At 44.0% G+C, this 26,393-nt stretch overlaps 1 protein-coding gene across 2 annotated transcripts in view; it reads right to left on the bottom strand.

Moving 5' to 3' along the window:
- The window catches only part of LOC139563669 (peroxisome proliferator-activated receptor delta-like), a 50,451-nt gene that overhangs the window by 16,843 nt on the left and 7,215 nt on the right, over positions 1 to 26,393 (bottom strand). For both annotated transcript variants that reach the window (XM_071382533.1, XM_071382525.1), the window contains exon 2: positions 3,706 to 4,172. In XM_071382533.1, coding sequence (XP_071238634.1) covers positions 3,706 to 4,111 — 406 coding nt within the window. In that variant the 5' untranslated portion in view covers positions 4,112 to 4,172. The remainder of the gene's footprint in view (positions 1 to 3,705; positions 4,173 to 26,393) is intronic.

The following is a 26,393-nucleotide window of genomic DNA, read 5'->3' as shown; positions in this document are numbered from 1 at the left end:
TTATGGACAGACAAAACTAAGTTTGAGGTGTTCGGATCACAAAGAAGAACATTCGTGAGACAGAAGAAATTAAGATGTCAAGCATGGTGGAGGCAATGTGATGGTCTGGGGGTGCTTTGGTGGTGGTAAAGGGAGATTTGTACAGGGTAAAAGGGATCTTGAGGAGTGACAGGAATGATAGGAATGGAGCGATAGGAAGGCTATCACTACAATTTCCTCCTACAACAGGACAATGACCCAAAGCACAGCTCCAAACTATGCAAGAACTATTTAGGGAAGACGCAGTCAGCTGATATTCTGTCTATTATGGAGTGGCCAGCACAGTCACCGGATCTCAACCCGATTGAGCTGTTGTGGGAGCAGCTTGACCATATGGTATGTAAGAAGTGCCCATCAAGCCAATCCAACTTGTGGGAGGTGCTTCAGGAAGCATGGGGTGAAATCCATTCAGATTACCTCAACAAATTGACAACTAGAATGTCAAAGGTCTGCAAGGCTGTAATCCTGCAAATGGAGGATTCTTTGACGAAAGCAAAGTTTGAAGAACACAATTATTATTTAAATTAAAAATCATTATTTATAACATTGTCAACGTCATTACTATATTTCCTATTCATTTTGGCACTCATTTCAAGTATGTCATCATGGAAAACAAGGACATTTCTAAGTGACCCCAAACTTTTGAACGGTAACGTATGTGTGCCATTCAGAGGGTGAATGAGCAACACAAAATAAGTGCCATTGAACGGGGCATGGTAGTAGGATGCCAGGTGCACCGGTTTGTGTGTCAAGAACAGCAACACTGCTGTGTTCTTCACACTCAACAATTTCCTGTGTGTATCAAGAACGGTCCACCACCCAAAGAACATCCAGCCAACTTGACAACTGTGGGAAGCATTAAAGTCAACATGGCCAGCATCTCCGTGGAATGCTTTCGACGCCTTAGAGTTCCATGCCTTGACAAATTAAGGCTTTTCTGAGGGCAAAAGGATTGAGTGCAACTCTATACTAGGAAGGTGTTCTTAATGTTTTGTACACTTAGTGTAGGTAGGTGTAAAGTGAGTAGGCAACAGGATAGATACCACATACGCTGCTGCTACTGTCTTGTGTGAAAGTGTGTGTGTGAGATCCGACCACAGAGTTCTAGGGCTGTGAATTGCCAGAGACCTCATGGTACGATATTTAAAAAAATATATATTTCGTTGTTTTTATATAGATAAATATTTTCCTCATGGTATGATATTATCCAGGGTTTAGGGGGCTTAGGTGGTGGGTGTGGCAATGGGCACGGAAATTAAAATAAGTAAAACATTTAGAGGCCATCATCTTGGGGTTGTGTGTGTTCATTTTCAAAAGTTTAAGCCAAATTTCCTGCAATTCTCAGAATTTCTCCTTGGAACCGAGATACACTTTTTGCCATTTTAAAGTGAATTTCCTGCAATTCTACACATTTTGCTATGTAGGTGAGAGAATATTTTGCAGTTTTAAAATATAATTTCCTGCAATTCCATGCATTTTGGCATTGCTAATGCTGAGTTCTTTTGCACAAACTTAATAAAATCAATACAGTTAAATTAATTGTTTTTTGATTTTTTCCCCAATTCCCCTGACTCTAATTTTGGTGATTGTTAGTTCTCAGATTATAATAATAATAAATAATATTTATTATCCTTTCTACATACTTTATATTTGGTTTAAGTCGTTTAAGTATACACCGATTTTTAAATTTGTTGGGGTTTCTATGACAAAAATCCCTGTTGTCATGATAATTACGCGTCGACACGATATGTATTGAGATTCTAAATGTATTGCGATTCGATACTGTGGTTTTATTGCTATTTGATGTTCCAAACATATTTCTCATGTATGCTGCAGCGGGACAAGAGACCGCCATTAGTCATGGAAATAGGTGCTGAACACAAATTAGCTCCCTATTTTTTTTTTAAGGTAGAAAATCAACTATGAATGAAAAATACTGCAGTTTTGGTGCAAGTACAGCAAACTAGACCAAAAATTATATTGCTATATCGTCAAAAATAATATCCCAATACGTAACTGTATTGACCCCCCCCCCCATCATGACTAAGTTCTAGATCAGAACACAGTGCTACACTGAACAAAAATAAACGCAACTTGCAACAATTTCAAAGATTTTACTGAGTTACAGTTCATAAGGAAATCCGTCATTTTAAATTAATTAATTAGGCCCTAATCTATGGATTTCACATGACTGGGAATTGGCCACAGATAACTTTTTTTAAAGAAAGTAGGGGTGTGGATCAGAAAACAAGTCAGTATCTGGTGTGACCACCATTTGCCTCATGCTGCGATCAGGTTGTTGATTGTGGCCTGTGGAATGACTGTGCGAAGTTGCTGGATATTGGCGGGAACTGGAACCCCGTGTCGTACAGCTCAATCCAGAGCATCCCAAACATGCTCAATGTGTGACATGTCTGTTGAGTATGCAGACCATTGAAGAACTGGTATATTTTCAGCTTCCAGGAATTGTGTACAGATCCTTGCGACATGGGGCTGAGCACTATCATGCTGAAACATGAGGTGATTGTGGACGATGAACGACACGACAATGGATTCAAATCGCCATTGATAAAATGCAATTTTAGTCGATGTACATAGCGTATGCCTGCCCATACCAGAACCGCACTGGCACCATGGGGCACTCTGTTCACAACGTTGGCATCAGCAAACCGCTCGCACACATGACGCCATCTGCCCGGTATAGTTGAAACCGGGATTAATCCGTGAAGAGCACACTTCTTCAGCGTGCCAGTGGCCATCAAAGGTGAGCATTTGCCCAATGAAGTCAGTTACAACACCAAACTGCAGTCAGGTCAAGACCCTGGTGAGGACGACGAGCATGCAGATGAGCTTCCCTGAGACAATTTCTGACAGTTCGTGCATAAATTCTTTGGTTGTGCAAACCCACAGTTTCATCAGCTGTCTGGGTGGCTTGTCTCATACGATCCTGCAGGTGAAAAAGCGGGATGTGGAGGTCTTGGGCTGGCGTAGTTACACGTGGTCTGTGGTTGTAAGGCCGGTTGGACGTACCACCAATTCTCTAAAACGACATTGGAGGCGGCTTATGGTAGAGAAATTAACATTCAATTCTCTGGCAACAGCTCTGGTGAACATTCCTGCCGTCAGTTGCACTACAATTGCACGCTCCCTCAAAACTTCAGACATCTGTGGCATTGTGTTGTGTGACAAAACTGCATGTTTTAGAGTTGTCTTTATTGCTCACTAACAGGGAAGTAAACAAATATGTGCACTAAATTTGTGAGAAATAAGCTTTTTGTGCATATGGAATATTTCTACGATCTTTTATTTCAGCTCATGAAACTTGGGACCAGAACTTTACATGTTGTGTTTATATTTTTGTTCAGTATAGATCAGAATACTGAGTTCTAGATTGGAACACAGTTCTTTCAAGTCAACGAGGGGACTCACTAGTTATAGGAGCCATGTCTAAAAGTAAACGTCAAAGGGAATTTACTGTGTGAGGAGTGAAAGGTGATGCTGTGTGTTCATACTATAAGAACAGCCCCGTCACTGGCTGATCAACACAGACGTAGCACACACATTTCACTAATAATATTCAACTAGTACAAAGCTATCGAAGTTATGATACTGTCCACAGTGGAGATTCCAGTTGTGTGAGTGAGGGAGTGTGTGCGTCTCTCTCACCTGTGCAGCTGCTGGAGGGGGCAGGACTATCCGTATTGGAGGTGCTGTGGCTGTTACTACTCCCCTTCTGTTTCTCCTCCTCTTTCTCCTGCTGCTGCGCCTCCTCGTCCTGAGAATCCATTTCCCAGGAGCAAAGGACGTCCTCCCCCTCAGGCGACACCTCCGCTCCTCGCTCCCCCTCAGTATCCCATTTGCCCAGCCCCTTCGACAGCGGGTTTGGTTTCAGTTCCTTCAAGGCTGACTCCGGCTCCCTCTCTCCGTCCGAGGTGCACTCCCCATGTGGGGAGGCGGTCCTGTTCTGGCAGACACCCCCCTTCCTTACAGGACCCCCGACACGCCGCTTCCGATCCCGTCGAGGGCCGTCGCTTCTGACCGGCGCCAAGATGGTGGCCCTGGTGCCCTCCATGGCGCTGTGTGGCTTCCCCTGACTCTCAGCCACCCTCGGTCATGGTGTCACCATTCCCGCCCTGTTGGTGAGGAGTGGAACAGCCAGTTAGTACAGATCTGTTACAGATTGGTTACAGGAATGATTTATTCCAAATTGGTGGTGGTTCAGGAGGATACATTGGTGTGTTGCAACCAATCGGAGCGGTTCTCACAGAATACAGTGACCGTTCAATCGGAATGCCTTTTACAAATCGAGACATCCAATTAGATCCATGAAACACTTCTCTCAACGTTGTTTTAACTGGAGAGATAATGAAAGGCTTCCATGTAAAAGTGTAACAGGCACAGTCTCTTCTGGAAACACTTGTCATAAGAAGCTTTGACCTGGTCCCATTCAACAGGTCCCTCCACAGCTGAGACAGCCTCACCCAGTGCACCTCCAAACCAGAAAGACAGAAAGAGCCTCCCCACAGAGACACAGCATATGGGCCAGGTTAGAGGTCTCCGATGCGGGCCTGGAGTTGGCCTGCTGCAGATGAGCGCCAGCTGTTAGACTCTAAACAACTGTAATTGATCCAGCTAACCACTAACAGAGAGAGTGGAAAAAAATGGGGGGGGAATAGAGAAGTATGCAACAACAAAAATAATGCACCGACACACACGCAGTGTAACTTCTGGGTCTTTGTGTGCCAGAGAGGGAGGAGAGTGAGTGTATGCATGAGAAAAAAACGCACATACACAGAGTAGGCTAGCCTCCAGGTCCCAGCACGTGTGGGCCATGGGGCAGGCAAGGCTGGTGTTTTTCTACAGACACCTGTTGTTGGGAGGGAGAGCCCAAGGTCTGGGTGTCTGGTGTTGTCTGAGCTGAAGACGCTCTGCGTGCTGCGTGTGTGTATAGGGACGATCTGCTCTTGGGATCAGCCAGCGCCACTGACCTTTCCCCACATTCCCCACTTTCTGCTGAACAGCCATGCACTTTCCCCCACTGGCCTTGGGTGGCTGTTTGTGTGTGTGTCTGCCAAGTAGAAATAGGGTTCAAGGGAACAGACCGTAGGGCTGATTTCATGGGGGATCACCAAGTTTATCAGTCTGGTGCGTTTAGAAGAGGGAAGAGAGAATACCCTAAAGACATGGAATTTAAAAACGCCTCCGCTTTGTACAACATACACACTACAGAACAGCCTGAATTCTCTGAGGCACGGATTTTACAAGGTGTCAGAAATGGCCGATGCTTCAGTTGGTATCAAGGGACCTAACGTGTGCCAGGAGAACACTCCCCACACCAGCACATCACCACCAGCAGCCTGCATCAGGCCGGCTGGGTCCATGGACTCGTGATGCTTATGGCAAATCCTGACTGCCATTAGCGTGACGCAACAGAAACCAGGATTTGTAAAACCTGGTGATATTTTTCCACTTCTCAATTGTTCAGTGTTGGTGACCGTGTGCCCGCTGGAGCCGCTTCTTGTTTTTAGCTGATAGGAGTGGAACCCAGTGTGGTTGTCTGCTGCAATAGCCCATCTGGGGCGGCAGGTAGCCTAGTGGTTAGAGCGTTGGGCCAGTAACCGAAAGGTTGCTGGATCGAATCCCCGAGCTGACAAGATAAAATAATCTGTCGTTCTGCCCCTGAACAAGGCAGTTAAACCCACTGTTCCACGGTAGGCCGTCATTGTAAATAAGAATGTGTTCTTAACTGTGTTGCCTAGTTAAATAAAGGTTCAATAAAAATAAAATCCGTGACAAGGATCGACAAGTTCTGCTTTCCGAGATGCCATTCTGCACACCACTGTGCCATTATTTGTCTGTTTGTGGCCCGCTTGCACGATTGCTGCCATTCTCCTTCGACCTTTCTCATCAACGAGCTGTTTTCGCCCACAGGACTGCCGCTGACTGGTGCGACAAAAAAAACAAAAAAAACATCCATTCTTGGTAAAACCCTAGACAATGTTGTGCGGGAAAAGCCCAGGAGGCCAGATGTTTTTGAGATTCTGGATCTGGAGCGCCTGGAACCGATGATCAAACCACGCTCAAAGTCACTTAGGCCCACTAACTTTCAATCGAACAGTAACCAAATGCCTGTCTGCCGGCTTTATATAGCAAGCCCAAGCCACATGACTCACTTGCTGTAGGAGCAAACCATTTTCTTGAATGGGGTGGTGTACCAAATAAACAGGACACTGTGTATATTCAGTCAATAAAAAAGCAAGTGCCAATTAAGATACATTTATTGAAGGCATAATATCAACTGGTTCTATTATATCGTGGAACACAATCTTAAATACGCAGTAACCTCAGCAGTGGCACTTGCTTGTAGAAGCCAATGGCTGTGCAATGGCATATCCTCATTTTGTTAATTTGACAGATGCTCTTATTTCTCTAGCCATAACAGACACCTATTTTATAGTTAAAAAAATAAAAACTTACAGAATAAAATATATTTTTCCAAATGAAAAAAAGTTGCCAGCGAGAAGTGATGCGCATTTCGTGCCTCAGTTATTATCCAAGAGTAATCATTTGAAACGGGGTTCAATTTGGCGAGTTGAAAGACAATTCTTTCAGGGTTACAAACCACAATAGGTTATCTTTTCAATATACAAAACATTGGATTTAGTTTATTCTGACTGTTCTTTGTAATTTTCAAAATGAATGAACAATTCCATATTGAACACAGCATGGTGAATAATTCCGGCAGCGACATCCGTTTGGTGAGTAGGCATATGCTTAATGACACTGTCTATATCAAGTTTTTGCATATTTTCAGTGTGGAACCTGTCTATGTTTAGGGGGTTTATAGCCCAGTCTAACCAATTCTAAAAAGGCACTAGCCGTTCACAAGGTAGCTTAATCGAAAAAGACTGGACTCAATTATTTGAAAACTGCCGCTCATTGTTGGAAAACATATTGACCTACTTCAAAATACCAAAAAATTCAATTTCGAATTTTTGATAAAACGCATAATTTGGCAAGGAATGTAGCTTGTATATCCTATCCCATTTTATAGGCATTTATTTCTGTAGGCCTAACGGGAGCTTGTGTGCGCACTCAGCACGTGTGTGTGAAGGGAGCAGTCGGAACGCAATTGAGTGAATGGGACACGGAGGGGAAAGGGAATTTAGGGAGAAGAACTGTGTGATGCTTGGCTTGGTTTCTTTTTTGTTGTGCCCCGCAAATACACATGTACAAATGAAACACTAGAGTGAAAGCAAATTATGTTGCCAAGACAAAATTTCACTTGCCTGTTCGGGCAACCATAATAGCCTATAGGCCAATATGCACAAAGATGTCTGCAAATTCTCTGAAAAGGAATTCTAGATCCTATAACTCTAGATCCTAGTTTGACAGGTTGCACATCAAAATATAAATTCCCTGGATGTGTTATATGAAATAGCTTACTTTTTTAATCATAGGCTACCATCTCAGTTGTCTTACTTGGCACTGGAAAATAATTGTCGGCTGCTAATGTAAAATAACAGTGCATTAAAAATAAAATAATCTGCATTTATTGTTATTCAGCAAAATATTTACCTATATCCCAATATTACTTGTTGTCCATAAATCGCCCAGTTCTAGCACCTCCCCAAAAAATATTTAGCGTAATTTATGGCTAAAGTCTTTAATCAGATTATTTTTTATCACCCAGCTCTACAATATAACCTGGTACTAAATAGGGCTGTGACGATACCAGTATTGCGATACTTATTAGTATCGTGGCAAGGAAACAAAACACAAAGAGGGTTGAACTTCTTTAGGAAAACAGCCCTAATGTTGGAAACAAATATGCCATCCAGAGTCACATTTATTTATTTTCCAAGCTATAGCTTGATCGAGTTCAGTGTGTCAAATCGGAGGGTCTGTTGTCCGGGCCTCTGGCAGTCTCTATGGGGGTGCCACAGGGTTCAATTCTTGGACCGACTCTCTTCTCTGTATACATCAATGATGTCGCTCTTGCTGCTGGTGATTCTCTGATCCACCTCTACGCAGACGACACTATTCTGTATACTTCTGGCCCTTCTTTTGACACTGTGTTAACAACTCTCCAGGCGAGCTTCAATGCCATACAACTCTCCTTCCGTGGCCTCCAACTGCTCTTAAATACAAGTAAAACCAAATGCATGCTCTTCAGCCGATCACTGCCCGCACCTGCCCACCCATCCAACATCACTACTTTGGACGGTTCTGACTTAGAATATGTGGACAACTACAAATACCTAGGTGTCTGGTTAGACTGTAAACTCTCCTTCCAGACTCACATCAAACATCTCCAATCCAAAGTCAAATCTAGAATTGGCTTCCTATTCCGCAACAAAGCATCCTTTACTCATGCTGCCAAACATACCCTTGTAAAACTGACCATCCTACCAATCCTCGACTTCGGTGATGTCATTTACAAAATAGCCTCCAAAACCCTACTCAATAAATTGGATGCAGTCTATCACAGTGCCATCCGTTTTGTCACCAAAGCCCCATATACTACCCACCACTGCGACCTGTACACTCTCGTTGGCTGGCCCTCGCTTCATACTCGTCGCCAAACCCACTGGTTCCAGGTCATCTACAAGACCCTGCTAGGTAAAGTCCCCCCTTATCTCTGCTCGCTGGTCACCATAGCAGCACCTATCTGTAGCACGCGCTCCAGCAGGTATATCTCTCTAGTCACCCCCAAAACCAATTCTTCCTTTGGACGCCTCTCCTTCCAGTTCTCTGCTGCCAATGACTGGAACGAACTACAAAAATCTCTGAAATTGGAAACACCTATCTCCCTCACTAGCTTTAAGCACCAGCTGTCAGAGCAGCTCATAGATTACTGCACCTGTACATAACCCATCTACAATTTAGCCCAAACAACTACCTCTTTACCTACTGTATTTATTTTATTAATTTATTTTGCTCCTTTGCACCCCATTATTTTCTGTCTCTACTTTGCACTTTCTTCCGCTGCAAACCAACCATTCCAGGGTTTTTTTTTAGTTTTATTTTACTTGCTGTGTTGTGTTCAGTTCACCTCCATGGCCTTTTATATTTTTATTTATTTATTTTATTTATTTATACATATATTTGTTTGCCTTCACCTCCCTTATCTCACCTCACTTGCTCACATTGTATATAGACTTATTTTTTTTTCACTGTATTATTGACTATATGTTTGTTTTACTCCATGTGTAACTATGTGTTGTTGTATGTGTCGAACTGCTTTGCTTTATCTTGGCCAGGTCGCAATTGTAAATGAGAACGTGTTCTCAATTTGCCTACCTGGTTAAATAAAGGTTAAATAAAATAAAAAAAAAATAGCTCACAATATTTTACATACAGCAGGTATGGACCCAAGTGTTCGGTCTGCTTTGCGTTTTCCTTTTTGCCATTAAAAAAAATCAAAATAATATATATATATATAACGATACTGATATTGTCCCGGCCCTAGTACTAGCTACGCTACCAATAAACATCCGGACGATACACGGAACCAACAGCTAAAAGGATATCGATCCAGGAGGAGAGCAGCTAGATGGCGGAAGGAAGCACTGAAGGCTTGTCGTTGCACGGTCAGTGTAGGCATCGCTTGTGGGGTCTTCACAATGACTTCAGGTGATCAGTTGTGGTTTGCTGATGATATCACACAGTCACCACTGGTAGCCATCCACTCCGTCAAAAAAACAAAAGCAAAAGTTAGTGAAAGTGCGGGAGTCGGGAAACGAGAGTAACCTTAGTAAAACTATGCCCTGTAACGTTACTGCCTATTCACTCAATCTGTTGCCTGACAGGCTAATGGGAATACAGGTTTGTAAAATATAATCTGGTCATCTGTATCTTCATAACTATCAGCTAGCTATGTGTGAATCATAATAATCTAGCTAGTTTAACAAGCAAAAACGACCTTAAACTAATGTTATGCCAGGTAAATGATTAGCTGTCAATTCTTTGTGGCTAGCTAGCCATTTAGCCTTATTGACTTACTATGGGCTTGCAATCTATGCACACTACAGTGGGTATTGTAGGCAGGTAAACATGCCACAATTAACAATGTATTTATTAACGTATCAAAATAAAATATTGTACTCAGGCAAACATATGAGATGCGAATGGGTAACATTTCGTTCCAAAGTCTGAGTTCTCCTAAAAACAGTATTTCGCAAGTATAAGTGTGCATGAGTCAAACAACCCATTCTGCATTCAAACTAGTTACGTCATCAAATCTCAATTTCTGAACACTAAGCGAAACAAAGCCCATTTGCTGAACTCCGATACATAACAGTGACAAGATCAAAGAGAACCCATTCTCTGACGAATCAATGACTGACTAGACGAGCCGCACCGCCCGGAGCCCTTGGCAGTGGCTCATAATGCTAAACTTCTAAAATCTTTCCCAACAGTCCCCAGCTTTGGTGCGATTAAGACAAAGCAAAGAACGTATTCATTTCCCAGTGTTAAATAAGAGCAGCTTAGGCAGGAATGATTGAGGCTGGCTGCGTCATAGTTAATCTACGAGCTGGACTTAAAGAGCCAAAAAACTGACAGGAGAGAGGGAAGGAAGGATGGAGAGGGAAGTAGATGGATGTGTCCCAATGCTTTTAAACAGGTTCCTTTCCTTGTCACCTTCTCTTCACAAGACAGCGAATCCTTCCTTTCTTAGAGATAATCAGTCACTGATGATCTGATATGACCAGATTGGGTGAAGGAAATTGTGTTCAATCATTAGCTCAGGAAGGAGGGATGCATTTTATAAGTATTCAAACAAGCCCTAGGCCTTAGTTTATCATGTTTTGTTATGTTATTTTAGACCAGTGATCATGAAGGAGAGGACATAAGAAAAGGAAGGACAGGTGATAAGGAGAAGAAGCCAGTGGATTAGACATAATTGGGACCTGCTGGCAACAGCCTTTAAAACAATAGAGCCAGTCAAGGTCAGAGTTGCCTCGTAGTTAGTCTTGTTCCCTGGGACTGGACTGTTTCAACACTTATAAAATTCATCCTAACTTCCTGGATGGAATCACCGACCTATGTAATTGGAGAAATGTCCACCTCAATACTTTCCCCAGTAACACTCGCTCAGAGATCTGGGATTGCTTCAAGGGAGGAGAAAGGTAGGGTTGAATTGTACAAGCATCCCAACAGGTCTCTGCTTTGTTGAATTCTCTGAGTGGTTGATATTGTGAATTTCTCTCCACTGCACAAACTCTATCCTATGAATGCCCTTTCACCCCCCCCATCCCCTCTCCACTCCCTTCTCTCCACCCAGCTCCTGTATGCACCTCCCCCTTCTCCAGTGAAAACAGACCAGATGAACTGGTGCTCCTCCCTCTGTGCCCACTGAATGGGATGACCATTCACCTCCGACCCAGATTAGTGATAAACACACATTGTGAAAGACCAGAGGGATTATTTTAAAATGAGGTGAATATGCCCTAGGTGGACTCTATGGAGCTCTTCATCAACTATAAGCATTTCAAATGGGCAGCGACTTTGAATGGTTGGGGATTAGCCTACTATAGGCCTAGATGGACAAATTTGGCAAGTTCTTACCTGCGTCTATTACCCCAAAGATATAAATGCCACCACAGTGGTATACATCAGTCAAGTCTACACATTCTATATTCATAGGTTAATTTGCAATCTAGGTTATGGGTTTCTGTTATACAAAGTATGAATGGACTGGTTTACATTGATACTCTGTCATAAGAGTCAAAATTATCACTTTCAGAAATGCTTATACTAGGGAAATGTGAAAATGTGAAAACTAGTTTGACAGGTTGTGGGTGGGGGACAAGTCTAAATGCTCTTGATATCTTTGGGAAAAGTCACCGGAGTGGAAATTTAAGCTTAAGTCATCTGTCTCTGAAGGCAGCCGATACCAAGTTTTTTTGGTGTGTTGCTTAAGAAAGAAAGAATCAACCAGGTTTAGTGTCCATATAGACAGATACATCTTCGTACTCCCAAAACACTGAAGTTCTAGAAGTTTGTGCAACATCCTTGCGAAATACAAAATACTAGCCCATCAACTTCAACTAGGCCTTATGCTATGCTTCGGCAGCAACACACAGCCTTGCTCCTGGTTTTCTAAACAATGAAAACATTGTGTAGCCTAAATCTTACTCCTCCACACATGACATTTGAAGACAAAATATAGACCAAAGCCCAATTGTAAATTATTGAAAAGAGTTGGAATCAATGCGGACAGACCATAGCACTGACATTATATCCTGCTTTAAGTTTCCACACACTTAGCGTGCGTAGATCTATGCACGTGCGTGAGCTGATGGTCACGTTTTAGAGGAAAGTCCATCTTTCGGTAACATGATACCTCACTGATCCAGACTCGCAAACAGCAAAATTCACCAGGGGGTGACAGAAATGTTCTTGTGGTCTTCTCATTTGATGTGAATGCAAAATAAGAGTCTCATCTGGTCTTCCCTTGCTAGCAAGTTGGCTAAACACTGCAAGCTAGCTAACCTTTTAGCTTCCTACATCGCCATGTTTTTTATTTTATTTTTTATTTCACCTTTATTTAACCAGGTAGGCTAGTTGAGAACAAGTTCTCATTTGCAACTGCGACCTGGCCAAGATAAAGCATAGCAGTGTGAACAGACAACACAGAGTTACACATGGAGTAAACAATAAACAAGTCAATAACATGGTAGAAAAAAAGAGAATCTATATACAATGTGTGCAAAAGGCATGAGGTAGGCAATAAATCGAATAATTACAATTTAGCAGATTAACACTGGAGTGATAAATCATCAGATGATCATGTGCAAGAAGAGATACTGGTGTGCAAAAGAGCAGAAAAGTAAATAAATAAAAGCAGTATGGGGGGGTGAGGTAGGTAAATTGGGTGGGTAGTTTACAGATGGACTATGTACAGCTGCAGCGATCGGTTAGCTGCTCGGATAGCAGATTTTTAAAGTTGTTGAGGGAGATAAAAGTCTCCAACTTCAGAGATTTTTGCAATTCGTTCCAGTCGCAGGCAGCAGAGAACTGGAAGGAAAGGCGTCCAAATGAGGTTTTAGCTTTAGGGATGATCAGTGAGATACACCTGCTGGAGCGCGTGCTGCGGGTGGGTGTAGCCATCGTGACCAGTGAACTGAGATAAGGCGGCACTTTACCTAGCATAGCCTTGTAGATGACCTGGAGCCAGTGGGTCTGACGACGAACATGTAGCGAGGGCCAGCCGACTAGGGCATACAGGTCGCAGTGGTGGGTCGTATAAGGTGCTTTAGTAACAAAACGAATGGCACTGTGATAAACTGCATCCAGTTTGCTGAGTAGAGTGTTGGAAGCTATTTTGTAGATGACATCGCCGAAGTCGAGGATCGGTAGGATAGTCAGTTTTACTAGGGTAAGTTTGGCGGCGTGAGTGAAGGAGGCTTTGTTGCGGAATAGAAAGCCGATTCTTGATTTGATTTTGGATTGGAGATGTTTGATATGAGTCTGGAAGGAGAGTTTGCAGTCTAGCCAGACACCTAGGTACTTATAGATGTCCACATATTCTAGGTCGGAACCGTCCAGGGTGGTGATGCTAGTCGGGCGTGCGGGTGCAGGCAGCGAACGGTTGAAAAGCATGCATTTGGTTTTGCTAGCGTTTAACAGCAGTTGGAGGCCACGGAAGGAGTGTTGTATGGCATTGAAGCTCGTTTGGAGGTTAGATAGCACAGTGTCCAAGGAAGGGCCGGAAGTATATAGAATGGTGTCGTCTGCGTAGAGGTGGATCAGGGAATCGCCCGCAGCAAGAGCAACATCATTGATGTATACAGAGAAAAGAGTCGGCCCGAGAATTGAACCCTGTGGTACCCCCATAGAGACTGCCAGAGGACCGGACAACATGCCCTCCGATTTGACACACTGAACTCTGTCTGCAAAGTAGTTGGTGAACCAGGCAAGGCAGTCATTAGAAAAACCGAGGCTACTGAGTCTGCCGATAAGAATATGGTGATTGACAGAGTCGAAAGCCTTGGCCAGGTCGATGAAGACGGCTGCACAGTAATGTCTTTTATCGATGGCGGTTATGATGTCGTTTAGTACCTTGAGCGTGGCTGAGGTGCACCCGTGACCGGCTCGGAACCCGGATTGCACAGCGGAGAAGGTACGGTGGGATTCGAGATGGTCAGTGATCTGTTTGTTGACTTGGCTTTCGAAGACCTTAGATAGGCAGGGCAGGATGGATATAGGTCTGTAACAGTTTGGGTCCAGGGTGTCTCCCCCTTTGAAGAGGGGGATGACCGCGGCAGCTTTCCAATCCTTGGGGATCTCAGATGATACGAAGGAGAGGTTGAACAGGCTGGTAATAGGGGGTGCGACAATGGCGGCGGACAGTTTCAGAAATAGGGGGTCCAGATTGTCAAGCCCAGCTGATTTGTATGGGTCCAGGTTTTCCAGCTCTTTCAGAACATCTGCTATCTGGATTTGGGTAAAGGAGAAGCTGGGGAGGCTTGGGCGAGTAGCAGCGGGGGGGGCGGGGCTGTTGGCCAAGGTTGGAGTCGCCAGGAGGAAGGCATGGCCAGCCATTGAGAAATGCTTGTTGAAGTCTTCGATTATCACGGATTTATCGGTGGTGACCGTGTTACCTAGCCTCAGTGCAGTGGGCAGCTGGGAGGAGGTGCTCTTGTTCTCCATGGACTTTACAGTATCCCAGAACTTTTTGGAGTTAGAGCTACAGGATGCGAATTTCTGCTTGAAAAAGCTGGCCTTTGCTTTCCTGACTGACTGCGTGTATTGGTTCCTGACTTCCCTGAAATCAAATCAAATCAAATTTTATTAGTCACATACACATGGTTAGCAGATGTTAATGCGAGTGTAGCGAAATGCTTGTGCTTCTAGTTCCGACAATGCAGTAATAACCAACAGTAATCTAACCTAACAATTCCACAACTACTACCTTACACACACACACAAGTGTAAAGGGATAAAGAATATGTACATAAAGATATATGAATGAGTGGTGGTACAGAACGGCATGGCAGATGCAGTAGATGGTATAGAGTACGGTATATACATATGAGATGAGTACTGTAGGGTATGTAAACATAAAGTGGCATAGTTTAAAGTGGCTAGTGGTACATGTATTACATAAAGATGGCAAGATGCAGTAGATGATATAGAGTACAGTATATACATATGAGATGGGTAATGTAGGGTATGTAAACATTGTATTAAGTGGCATTGTTTAAAGTGGCTAGTGGTACATTTTTACATAATTTCCATCAATTCCCATTTTTAAAGTGGCTGGAGTTGAGTCAGTATGTTGGCAGCGGCCGCTAAATGTTAGTGGTGGCTGTTTAACAGTCTGATGGCCTTGAGATAGAAGCTGTTTTTCAGTCTCTCGGTCCCTGCTTTGATGCACCTGTACTGACCTCGCCTTCTGGATGATAGCGGGGTGAACAGGCAGTGGCTTGGGTGGTTGTTGTCCTTGATGATCTTTATGGCCTTCCTGTGACATCGGGTGGTGTAGGTGTCCTGGAGGGCAGGTAGTTTGCCCCTGGTGATGCGTTCTGCAGACCTCACTACCCTCTGGAGAGCCTTACGGTTGTGGGCGGAGCAGTTGCCGTACCAGGCGGTGATACAGCCCGACAGGATGCTCTCGATTGTGCATCTGTAGAAGTTTGTGAGTGCTTTTGGTGACAAGCCGAATTTCTTCAGCCTCCTGAGGTTGAAGAGGCGCTGCTGCGCCTTCTTCACAACGCTGTCTGTGTGGGTGGACCAATTCAGTTTGTCCGTGATGTGTACACCGAGGAACTTAAAACTTTCCACCTTCTCCACTACTGACCCGTCGATGTGGATAGGGGGGTGCTCCCTCTGCTGTTTCCTGAAGTCCACAATCATCTCCTTTGTTTTGTTGACGTTGAGTGTGAGGTTATTTTCCTGACACCACACTCCGAGGGCCCTCACCTCCTCCCTGTAGGCCGTCTCGTCGTTGTTGGTAATCAAGCCTACCACTGTAGTGTCATCCGCAAACTTGATGATTGAGTTGGAGGCGTGCATGGCCACGCAGTCGTGGGTGAACAGGGAGTACAGGAGAGGGCTCAGAACGCACCCTTGTGGGGCCCCAGTGTTGAGGATCAGCGGGGTGGAGATGTTGTTACCTACCCTCACCACCTGGGGGCGGCCCGTCAGGAAGTCCAGGACCCAGTTGCACAGGGCGGGGTCGAGACCCAGGGTCTCGAGCTTGATGACGAGTTTGGAGGGTACTATGGTGTTAAATGCTGAGCTGTAATCGATGAACAGCATTCTCACATGGGTATTCCTCTTGTCCAGATGGGTTAGGGCAGTGTGCAGTGTGGTTGCGATTGCGTCGTCTGTGGACCTATTGGGTCGGTAAGCAAATTGGAGTGGGTCTAGGGTGTCCGGTAGGGTGGAGGTGATATGGTCCTTGACTAGTCTCTCAAAGCACTTCATGATGACGGAAGTGAGTGCTACGGGGCGGTAGTCGTTTAGCTCAGTTACCTTAGCTTTCTTGGGAACAGGAACAATGGTGGCCCTCTTGAAGCATGTGGGAACAGCAGACTGGGATAAGGATTGATTGAATATGTCCGTAAACACACCAGCCAGCTGGTCTGCGCATGCTCTGAGGACGCGGCTGGGAATGCCGTCTGGGCCTGCAGCCTTGCGAGGGTTAACACGTTTAAATGTTTTACTCACCTCGGCTGCAGTGAAGGAGAGCCCGCAGGTTTTGGTAGGGGGCCGTGTCAGTGGCACTGTATTGTCCTCAAAGCGGGCAAAAAAGTTGTTTAGCCTGTCTGGGAGCAAGACATCCTGGTCCGCGACGGGGCTGGTTTTCTTTTTGTAATCCGTGATTGACTGTAGACCCTGCCACATACCTCTTGTGTCTGAGCTGTTGAATTGCGACTCGATTTTGTCTCTGTACTGAGACTTAGCCTGTTTGATTGCCTTGCGGAGAGAATAGCTACACTGTTTGTATTCGGTCATGCTTCCGGTCACCTTGCCCTGGTTAAAAGCAGTGGTTCGCGCTTTCAGTTTCACGCGAATGCTGCCGTCAATCCACGGTTTCTGGTTTGGGAATGTTTTTATCGTTGCTGTGGGTACGACATCGTCAATGCACTTCCTAATGAACTCGCTCACCGAATCAGCATATTCGTCAATATTGTTGTTGGACGCGATGCGGAACATATTCCAATCCGCGTGATCGAAGCAGTCTTGAAGCGTGGATTCAGATTGGTCGGACCAGCGTTGAACAGACCTGAGCGCGGGAGCTTGTTGTTTGAGTTTCTGTTTGTAGGCTGGAATCAACAAAATGGAGTCGTGGTCAGCTTTTCCGAAAGGGGGGCGGGGGAGGGCCTTATAAGCGTCGCGGAAATTAGTATAACAATGGTCTATACAGTTGCATATCGCGGGGGCTCTTCGATGCTATTGCAGTTCGCCACAGGATGTTTTTGTGCTGGTCGAGGGCAGTCAGGTCTGGAGTGAACCAAGGGCTATATCTGTTCTTGGTTCTGCATTTTTTGAACGGAGCATGCTTGTCTAATATGGTGAGGAAGTAACATTTAAAGAATGACCAGGCATCCTCAACTGACGGGATGAGGTCAATATCCTTCCAGGGTACCCGGGCCAGGTCGATTAGAAAGGCCTGCTCGCAGAAGTGTTTTAGGGAGCGTTTGACAGTGATGAGGGGTGGTCGTTTGACCGCGGACCCGTGGCGGATACAGGCAATGAGGCAGTGATCGCTGAGATCTTGATTGAAGACAGCAGAGGTGTATTTGGAGGGCAGGTTGGTCAGGATAATGTCTATTAGGGTGCCCATGTTTACGGATTTAGGGTTGTACCTGGTGGGTTCCTTGATGATTTGTGTGAGATTGAGGGCATCAAGCTTGGATTGTAGGACTGCCGGGGTGTTAAGCATATCCCAGTTTAGGTCACCTAACAGAACAAACTCTGAAGCTAGATGGGGAGCGATCAATTCACAGATGGTGTCCAGGGCACAGCTGGGAGCTGAGGGGGGTCGGTAGCAGGCGGCAACAGTGAGAGACTTATTTCTGGAGAGATTAATTTTTAAAATTAGAAGTTCGAACTGTTTGGGCATAGACCTGGAAAGTATGACAGAACTTTGCAGGCTATCTCTGCAGTAGATTGCAACTCCTCCCCCTTTGGCAGTTCTATCTTGACGGAAAGTGTTATAGTTGGGTATGGAAATCTCAGAATTTTTGGTGGCCTTCCTAAGCCAGGATTCGGACACGGCAAGGACATCAGGATTGGCAGAGTGTGCTAAAGCGGTGAGTAAGGCAAACTTAGGGAGGAGGCTTCTGATGTTGACATGCATGAGGCCAAGGCTTTTTCGATCGCAGAAGTCAACAAATGAGGGTGACTGGGGACATGCAGGGCCTGGGTTTACCTCCACATCACCCGAGGAACAGAGGAGTAGTAGGATGAGGGTGCGGCTAAAGGCTATCAAAACTGGTCGCCTAGAGCGTTGGGGACAAAGAATAAAAGGAGCAGATTTATGGGCGTGGTAGAATAGATTCTGGGCATAATGTGCAGACAGGGGTATGGAGGGGCGCGGGTACAGCGGAGGCAAGCCCAGGCACTGGGTGATGATAAGAGAGGTTGTATCTCTGGACATGCTGGTCTCAATGGGTGAGGTCACCGCATGTGTGGGGGGTGGGACAAAGGGGGTATCAGAGGTACGGAGAGTGGAACTACAGGGTCCATTGCAAACCAAAACAATGATAATGAAAACTAGCCTGAACAACAGTATGCAAGGCATATTGATATTTGAGAGAGACATACAATAAGGCATAAAGTGATTGCAGGTCTTGATTGGGAGAGCTAGCTAAAACAACAGGTAAGATAACAGCAGCAATAACAGGGTGCTAGTCTAACACAGCAACAACAGGTAAAAATGGCGACGACTAGGCAGAGAGGGTCGGATTAACTACACACAGATCCTGAGTTAAAGCACAGAGCCGACAGATAAAACACAAATAAACAGAATGGAGTACCGTGAATTAATGGACAGTCAAGCATGCATCAGCTATGTAGCCAAGTGATCATAGTGTCCAGGGGGCAGCCGTAGATGGAGCAGGGAGGCCTCGCGGCGTTTAAAGTTAGTAGCCCGGGGGGTGGTCTGCTCAGACGGAGGGGGTCTGCTCAGACGTGGTCGTGTCGACAGAGAATCCAAGCCAGATGGCGATGGCGAAAGAGAGGTTGTGAATTGTAGAATTGTGTTTGCTAACTGGTGCTAGCTTCGTGGCAGTGGCGCTAGCTGCGCTAGCCGCAAGCTAGCTGTGAGGATCAGAAGCAGTGGCTCAGGGATTACGGCAGGAATCCGGCGTTGTTGTCGAGAGACAGTCCGATGCTGGTAAATTGGTGAGTAATATCCAGGCTAATAACAGGGCTGGTGTCTGTGCAGAAGGTAAAAGCTACTAGCAGCGGCAAAAAAAAAAATGGCTAAATTAGCTTGTAGCTGGTATTGTAGCCCAAGAATTCGCTGGTAGACCTCTTCAGCTAGCCGGCAGATGGGCCTAGCTCGAGGCTAGCTCAAGGCTAACTGGTGCTTGCTTCGGGACAGAGGTGTTAGCCAGTAGTAGCCACTCGGTTGCAGCTAGCTAGCTGTGATGATACGGTGTAATTGTCCAGAGCTTGCGTCAGGAATCCGGTGATGTGGTAGAGAAAAAGCAGTCCTATATGCTCTGGGTTGATATCGCGCTTGCAGACTGGCAGGTATTGGCCCGGTATTGAAGCTGGCTGTGTCCGAGTTGAGGGTGAAGACCGCAGCAGTGGCTAACTGACTACTAGCTAGTTATCTGGCTAGCTTCTGATTGGGGTTACGGTTCTAAAGTATAAAAAAAATAGCAGGTCCGTACCACATTGGGTGAGGCGGAATGTAGTTATGTATATTCAGTTCCTAGATGGAAAGTGAAATTAAAATATATACGAAATGTATACGAAAAATACGAAGACTATTTACTATTTACTATTTACACGCGACAGGACAATACAAACACACGTCCGACTGCTACGCCATCTTGGATTGGATGTGAAATAATAGGATTTATAATTAATATGCCCTGGCAAATATTATTATACTTGCCGGTGTAACATATCAAATTGAGATAATGTTGTATGTTGCTTCAATGTACCCAGTCGCATATCAGCTAAAAATAGAAATAATCCTTATTTAGTTGCAGAGAAAAGGCAGGTATCTCGCAGCTGTTTTTACCAATAGCATGTAATCAGTAGTTATTACTTTAAACAAAATACATTTTTGGGGGCGGATTCTAATAAGGCTTCAATGTTTGGTTTATTGTTTGAACATTTACTGAGATTATATTTACTTAACAATGCAAAATAGGTTACTGGTAGGGCTAACGTTAGCAGGCTAGTAGGGCTAACTTTAGCAGGCTAGACAGATTTAGCAATCTTGCAAGTTGATTTTTAACAATAAATACATAAAGTAATTGCTTGTAAGTCGGCTGAAAATGAAATTAAAACCAGTAGTCATGAGTGCAAATGATTTTGTGGAAATGTAAGTTATACGCTTAAAGTCATTTGTGTTAGAGTTTACATTATAGGGAAAAGGCCGTGTTACTGAGTCCTCCATATTATGTCACTCCGGAAAAACATTTTCCGACATGATTTCAGCATTCTGATCGATTTCATGTCATATTTATCTAGTCGAAACCCTACCAGATAGCGCTCACCTTACTGCTGCCCCCCCACCCACTCAGCAACAATTATATGCTGTGTGCCTCTCCATGTTCTCACTTCTCATCAATGTGATGGCTCATTGCAGTGATGTATGACAGTGTGTTCATAGACGTCCAATAATATGTTCTTACCCCACATATGGTGTGAGAGATCGAGCTTTGTACTTGCAGAGAAATCAAAGTACAATTTCTCCATCCAGACAGTCATGTTCTTTTCCCCGAACATGGCATCTTGTAGTCTGTTCCAAGACGTGCCATTAGGGCAACATTGAAGCCAACATCCTCTACCATTGACAATGGCTGCATATCAACTGTACCTTATCGCACTGCTGCCAGCAACGGGTTGGATCTTACGGTGGCTCACTTTCAGCATTGCACCTGTACTGCCACTGTAGCTCAAGTCCAGCTTGCAAAGTTAGCATTTCACTTCGCTGCTGTCGCTGCCCTGCTCTCTGCCATTTTTCCAACTGTTAACGATGACATGCAGAGCGCTTTAAATCCGTGGCAAATAATTTGAAAGACGTCTATCTCCGAACATTACACCATCCTTGCGTTCGGTATTTGTTTAAGTGTAATTTTTCCCTTTATGATAATGATTGGGACCAGTTGGTGGTAATTTTGTGACTTAAAATAAAAATGTAAATTTCATTTAAATGTTACACCCCTAGTTCGATGCACTAACATTTGTTGCATAAACATTACATTTTCCATTCAACATTTTTATCCCAGAGCCGAATCTATCGGAGCCGACTTCTGTGTGCGCGCGTTTGTAAATGATGGACATGTACACAAACTAGCCAGTTTATTTGGTACCGGTCCTGAGAGGAGTGGAACCCGCCGCTGCAATTGCCCATCCGTGACAAGGATCGAAGAGTTGTGCATTCCTAGATGCCGTTCTGCACACCACTGTTGTACTGCGCCGTTATTTGTCTGTTTGCGGCCCGCCTGTTAGCTTGCACGATTCTTGCTATTCTCCTTCAACCTCTCATAAACGAGCTGTTTTCACCCACAGGACTGCCGCTGACTGGATGCTTTTTGTTTGTCGCACCATTCTCTGTAAACCCTAGACACGGTTGCGTGTGAAAAGCCCAGGAGAGCGGCTGAGATACTGGATCCGGAGCACCGGTCACCGACAATCATACCATGCTCAAAGTCACTTAGTTACTGTTCGATTGAAGGGCAAAACGAGTGACCTGAGTGCCTTGATGCCCGTCTGCCTACTTTATATAGTAAACCACTGCCACGTGATCCATTTTCATGAATGGGGTGGTGTACTTAATTAACTGGCCAGTGAGTGAGTGAAAAAAAAATATATATATTTTGGCACCGGAACTGAGCCATAACGGAAACTGGGTATCTACCACCCCACTATCAGATAAGGAGGGCAATGTTTGCTTTTTGTCCCCCAATTGTGAACTGAAGTTGAAATTTCATGATGAAATTTAGGAGCACAATTTCTAAAGCTAGAATTCTTCATTTTTTTAGGCACACTAGTGATCTTAAATTAAAATTCCAGGTCACACAGAAAACTAGTTATGTGCACACTCACCTGTCTATAAGGTCCCACCGTTCACAGTGCATGTCAGAGCCAAAACCAAGTCATGAGGTCGAAGGAATTGGCCGTAGAGCTCCAAGACATGATTGTGTCGAGGCACAGATCTGGGGAAGGGTACCAACATTTTTTTGCAGCATTGAAGGTCCCCAAGAATACAGTGGCCTCCATCATTCTTAAATTGAAGAAATTTGGAACCACCAAGACTCTTCCTAGAGCTGGATGCCCGGCCAAACTGAGCAACCGGGGGAAAGGGACCTCGGTCAGGGAGGTGACCAACAACCTGGTGGTCACTTCGACGGAGCTCCAGAGTTCTTCTGTGGAGATGGGAGAACCTTCCAGAAGGGCAACCATCTCTGCAGCACTCCACCAATCAGGTTTTTGTGGTAGAGTGGCCAGATGGAAGCCACTCCTCAGTAAAAAGGCACATGACATAAGAAACAAGAACATGAGAAACAAGATTCTCTGGTCTGATGAAACCAAGATTTAACTTGTTTGCCTGAATGCCAAGTGCCACGTCTGGAGGAAACCTGGCACCATCATGCTGTGGGGATGTTTTTCAGTGGCAGGGACTGGGAGACTACTCAGGATTGAGGGAAAAATGAACGGAGAAAAGTACAGAGAGATCCTTAATGAAAACCTGCTCCAGAGTGCTCAGGACCTCAGACTGGGGCCAAGGTTCACCTTCCAACAAGACAATGACCCTAAGCACACAGTCAAGACAACGAAGGAGTGGCTTCGGGACAAGTCTCTGAATGTCCTTGAGTGGCCCAGCTAGAGCCCGGACTTCAACCCGATCAAACATCTCTGGAGAGATGTGAAAATAGCTGTGCAGCGACGCTCCCCATCCAACCTGACAGAACTTGAGAGGATCTGCAGAGAATGGGAAACTCCCCAAATACAGGTATGCCAAGCTTGTAGCGTCATACCCAAGAATCGAGGCTGTAATCACTGCCAAAGCTGCTTCAACAAGTACTGAGCAAAGGGTCTGAATACTTATGTAAATGTATTTCTTTTTTTTTTTAATGTATACATTTCTCTTTAAATCCAAAAACCTGTTTTTTCTTTGTCATTATGAGGTATTGTGTGTAGATTGATGAGGGGGAAAAAACTATTTAAGGCTGTAACGTAACAATGTGTAAGAAGTCAATGAGAGTGAATATAAATATCAACACTTATGCACCTGAACCTTCTGCCTCCTGAATATCTGGCCTTAAGACCGCATCTCTACGTTACTTATTTCACAGACTCTACAAGGTGTTGAAAGCATTCCACAGGGATGCTGGCCCATGTTGGCTTCCCACAGTTGTGTCAAGTTGGCTGCATGTCCTTTGGGTGGTGGACCATTCTTGATACACACGGGAAACCGTTGAGCATGAAAAACACAATAAAAATAAAAACTCAATCTACTTTAAAATGACTAAAACCAAATCAAAACTGTGTAGAAATGATAACGGACCTATATTCTTACAGTTTCTTGACTGTCCAGGTCGCTAACAATCACTAGACTGTCAAATTCCAAAAACAATGGATAGAGGACTATTTTTTGCTAATTTTGACAGCAAGAATATATACATTTTCAGTGCGGCCCTCTGGACATCGTTGAAGACCGAATGTGGCCTCCAGGGCAAAATGAGTTCGACACCCCTGGTTTAGACCATTTGGAAGGTTATTTTTCTCCCACTTTGACCGTGCAGTGCGGTAGAAGCAATTGTTGTCCTTATGAAATGATCAACTTTCCCCATTACATCAAAGAATTACCATATACACTGATTGTTTAAAGCAAAACAACCTAAACTATTGCTGATGGTGAACCTGATCAAAATAAAATGTAATGTAGCCTAAGCCCCGATCAGCAGGTAGGCTATATAGCCGGATGCGAGTCCTGTCTCAGGCGGTTGGTTAGGCTACTTTATTCCAGTAAACACAATTTTCAACAGCGCATTTGATAACCTAGCAAATTACATTGGTTGTCACTCAACTAATAAAGCCTAATATTGCGCAAGCCATTTTACAAACATTTGAATGCTGAAGGTGATGCGCACAGTTTGACTAGGCTACTGATATTGCCTGGGTTGTTCGACATGCAAAATGACTTGTTGATCAATGACTGTCAACACAGTTACATGCTTAGTTTGACACAGAAGGCGAGAGGCAGAGGGAGAGGATGTCCAGACTCAGAATGTTTCAACACTCTTGGTTTGACCACCAGACAACAGAAAGAAAACAGTATGGCAGTGGAAGGGAGAACAGTAGCAGGTGACCCGACTGTGGTTTGTGACTATTATGATATCCAATTGTAGCGAAATCAGTTGCAGTAATTCCGTTACAGAATTTTTTAAACGAAATTAAGAGTTTAATTACTTAAAGGGATATGCTAGCAGATACCCATACACTTCCAGTCATTGCGCTAATGCGAGTTAACATTGGCTCGTCAAACTACCGCCAACATCCTTCATACTGATCTGAGAGACAAAAATGGTATCCATGAGTTCATCGGACTCTAGGGAAGTAGATAAAAGGTTCTCATTGCCAAAATCCTGAAGTATCCCTTTAATAATTTATAAACATATATCATATATCAGTAAAATCATTATAACTAATTGGTAGGTCTAGCATGAATTGTTACTTCTGTGAACTTTCAAGATTCTCCCTCATGAGGGAGAGACATTTGAAAATATCTTCAAGATATGTGGGTTTTTGGTAAAAGGTTAAAAAAAAGGTGAACAATTTCTCCAAAATGATATTCTAGTGTTGATATTAGTTGGCAGGATTCATTACTTCAACATTGTGTTTTGATGCATTTCTGATACCTTTAAGGACTTTCTGGTAGATGTTTTCTTAGACCTCTTTTCCAGCTGTTAATACAGAAATCAAAGCCTTAACTTATGCCACATTTTTAAGATGGAAAATGGTTGAAAGATTTCCCAAAAATATAGACTCAGCTTTCATTTCACACCCAATTTAATATGCTCCTATGAACTTCCCCTGTTGGTCCTCATGGGTTCTTTTTGATGAAAATGCCCGTCTACTTTTAATTCTGGTAGTTAATAGTTCTCAAAGATGATCACAGCATCGTAGCACCATAAGGTGCAAAAACTTGAATTACCCAGTTGCGGCCCACTTTTTGGAGGCAGGCCACTCGATTTCGTCTTTTCGTTATATTGGCATCGAACATGTCACCCTCCCTAGGAGAGGGGGTGACCTTGATAATTTATTGTTAAAACGAGAGGCTGCCTGGTTCTTTAACTTAAAGACCCTTGCCCCCTTCGGGTCTCAACGTAGACTTTGATCTGAAGCCATTCTTGTGATTATTGTGACTTTGCCATTGTAATTGTTTGTAAGCTTGTGTAGTCTAAAATGAATCTATCATCGTATGCTATCCATTTGGTTTTTGTATGCTGTTCTTTGCATGTCAGTTTAATATTTGAGAATTAACCAATGATATTAGGCCACTCTTGGCCATGATTACAGACACCTGTGTGTCTTTTGACACTATATAAATGAGTCATCCCACAGTGTTTGTGACTATACCGATGAAGACAGCTTGGCTGTCGAAACGTTGGTAATTAAATTTTTGCATCTGAGCTCCTAGAGTTTGCGGCCTCCTTTATTTTCAAGTTTTCTACTCCGCTAGCCAGCACCTTGCCTAAATAGGGGTGCGTTTCTTTTTCTTCTCAAAGATGATCTTACCTAAAAATATTTCACTCCATTATATTTATTTCATAACTTAGATTAAAACCAGATATAAAGTAACTGAAAACTTTTTACCAATTATACTGAACAAAAATATGAACGCAACATGGTACAATTTCAAAGATTTTACTGAGTTACAGTTCATAAGGAAATCAGTCAATTGAAATAAATTAATTATTGCCTAATGTATGGATTTCACATGACTGGGAATACAGATATGCATTTGTTGGTCAAAGATAACTTTAAAAAAGGTAGGGTCGTGGATCAGAAAACCAGTCAGTATCTGGTGTGACCACCATTTGCCTCACACAGCGTGACATCTCCTTCACATAGAGTTGATCAGGCTGTTGATTATGTACGACTCTTCAATGGCTGTGCGAATTTGCTGGATATTGGTGGGAACT

Source organism: Salvelinus alpinus, chromosome 2, assembly GCF_045679555.1.
Source record: "Salvelinus alpinus chromosome 2, SLU_Salpinus.1, whole genome shotgun sequence".
NCBI classification, from domain to species: domain Eukaryota; kingdom Metazoa; phylum Chordata; class Actinopteri; order Salmoniformes; family Salmonidae; genus Salvelinus; species Salvelinus alpinus.
The sequence above is the reverse complement of the archived record's forward strand: the minus strand, read 5'-3'. Positions and strand labels throughout refer to the sequence as shown.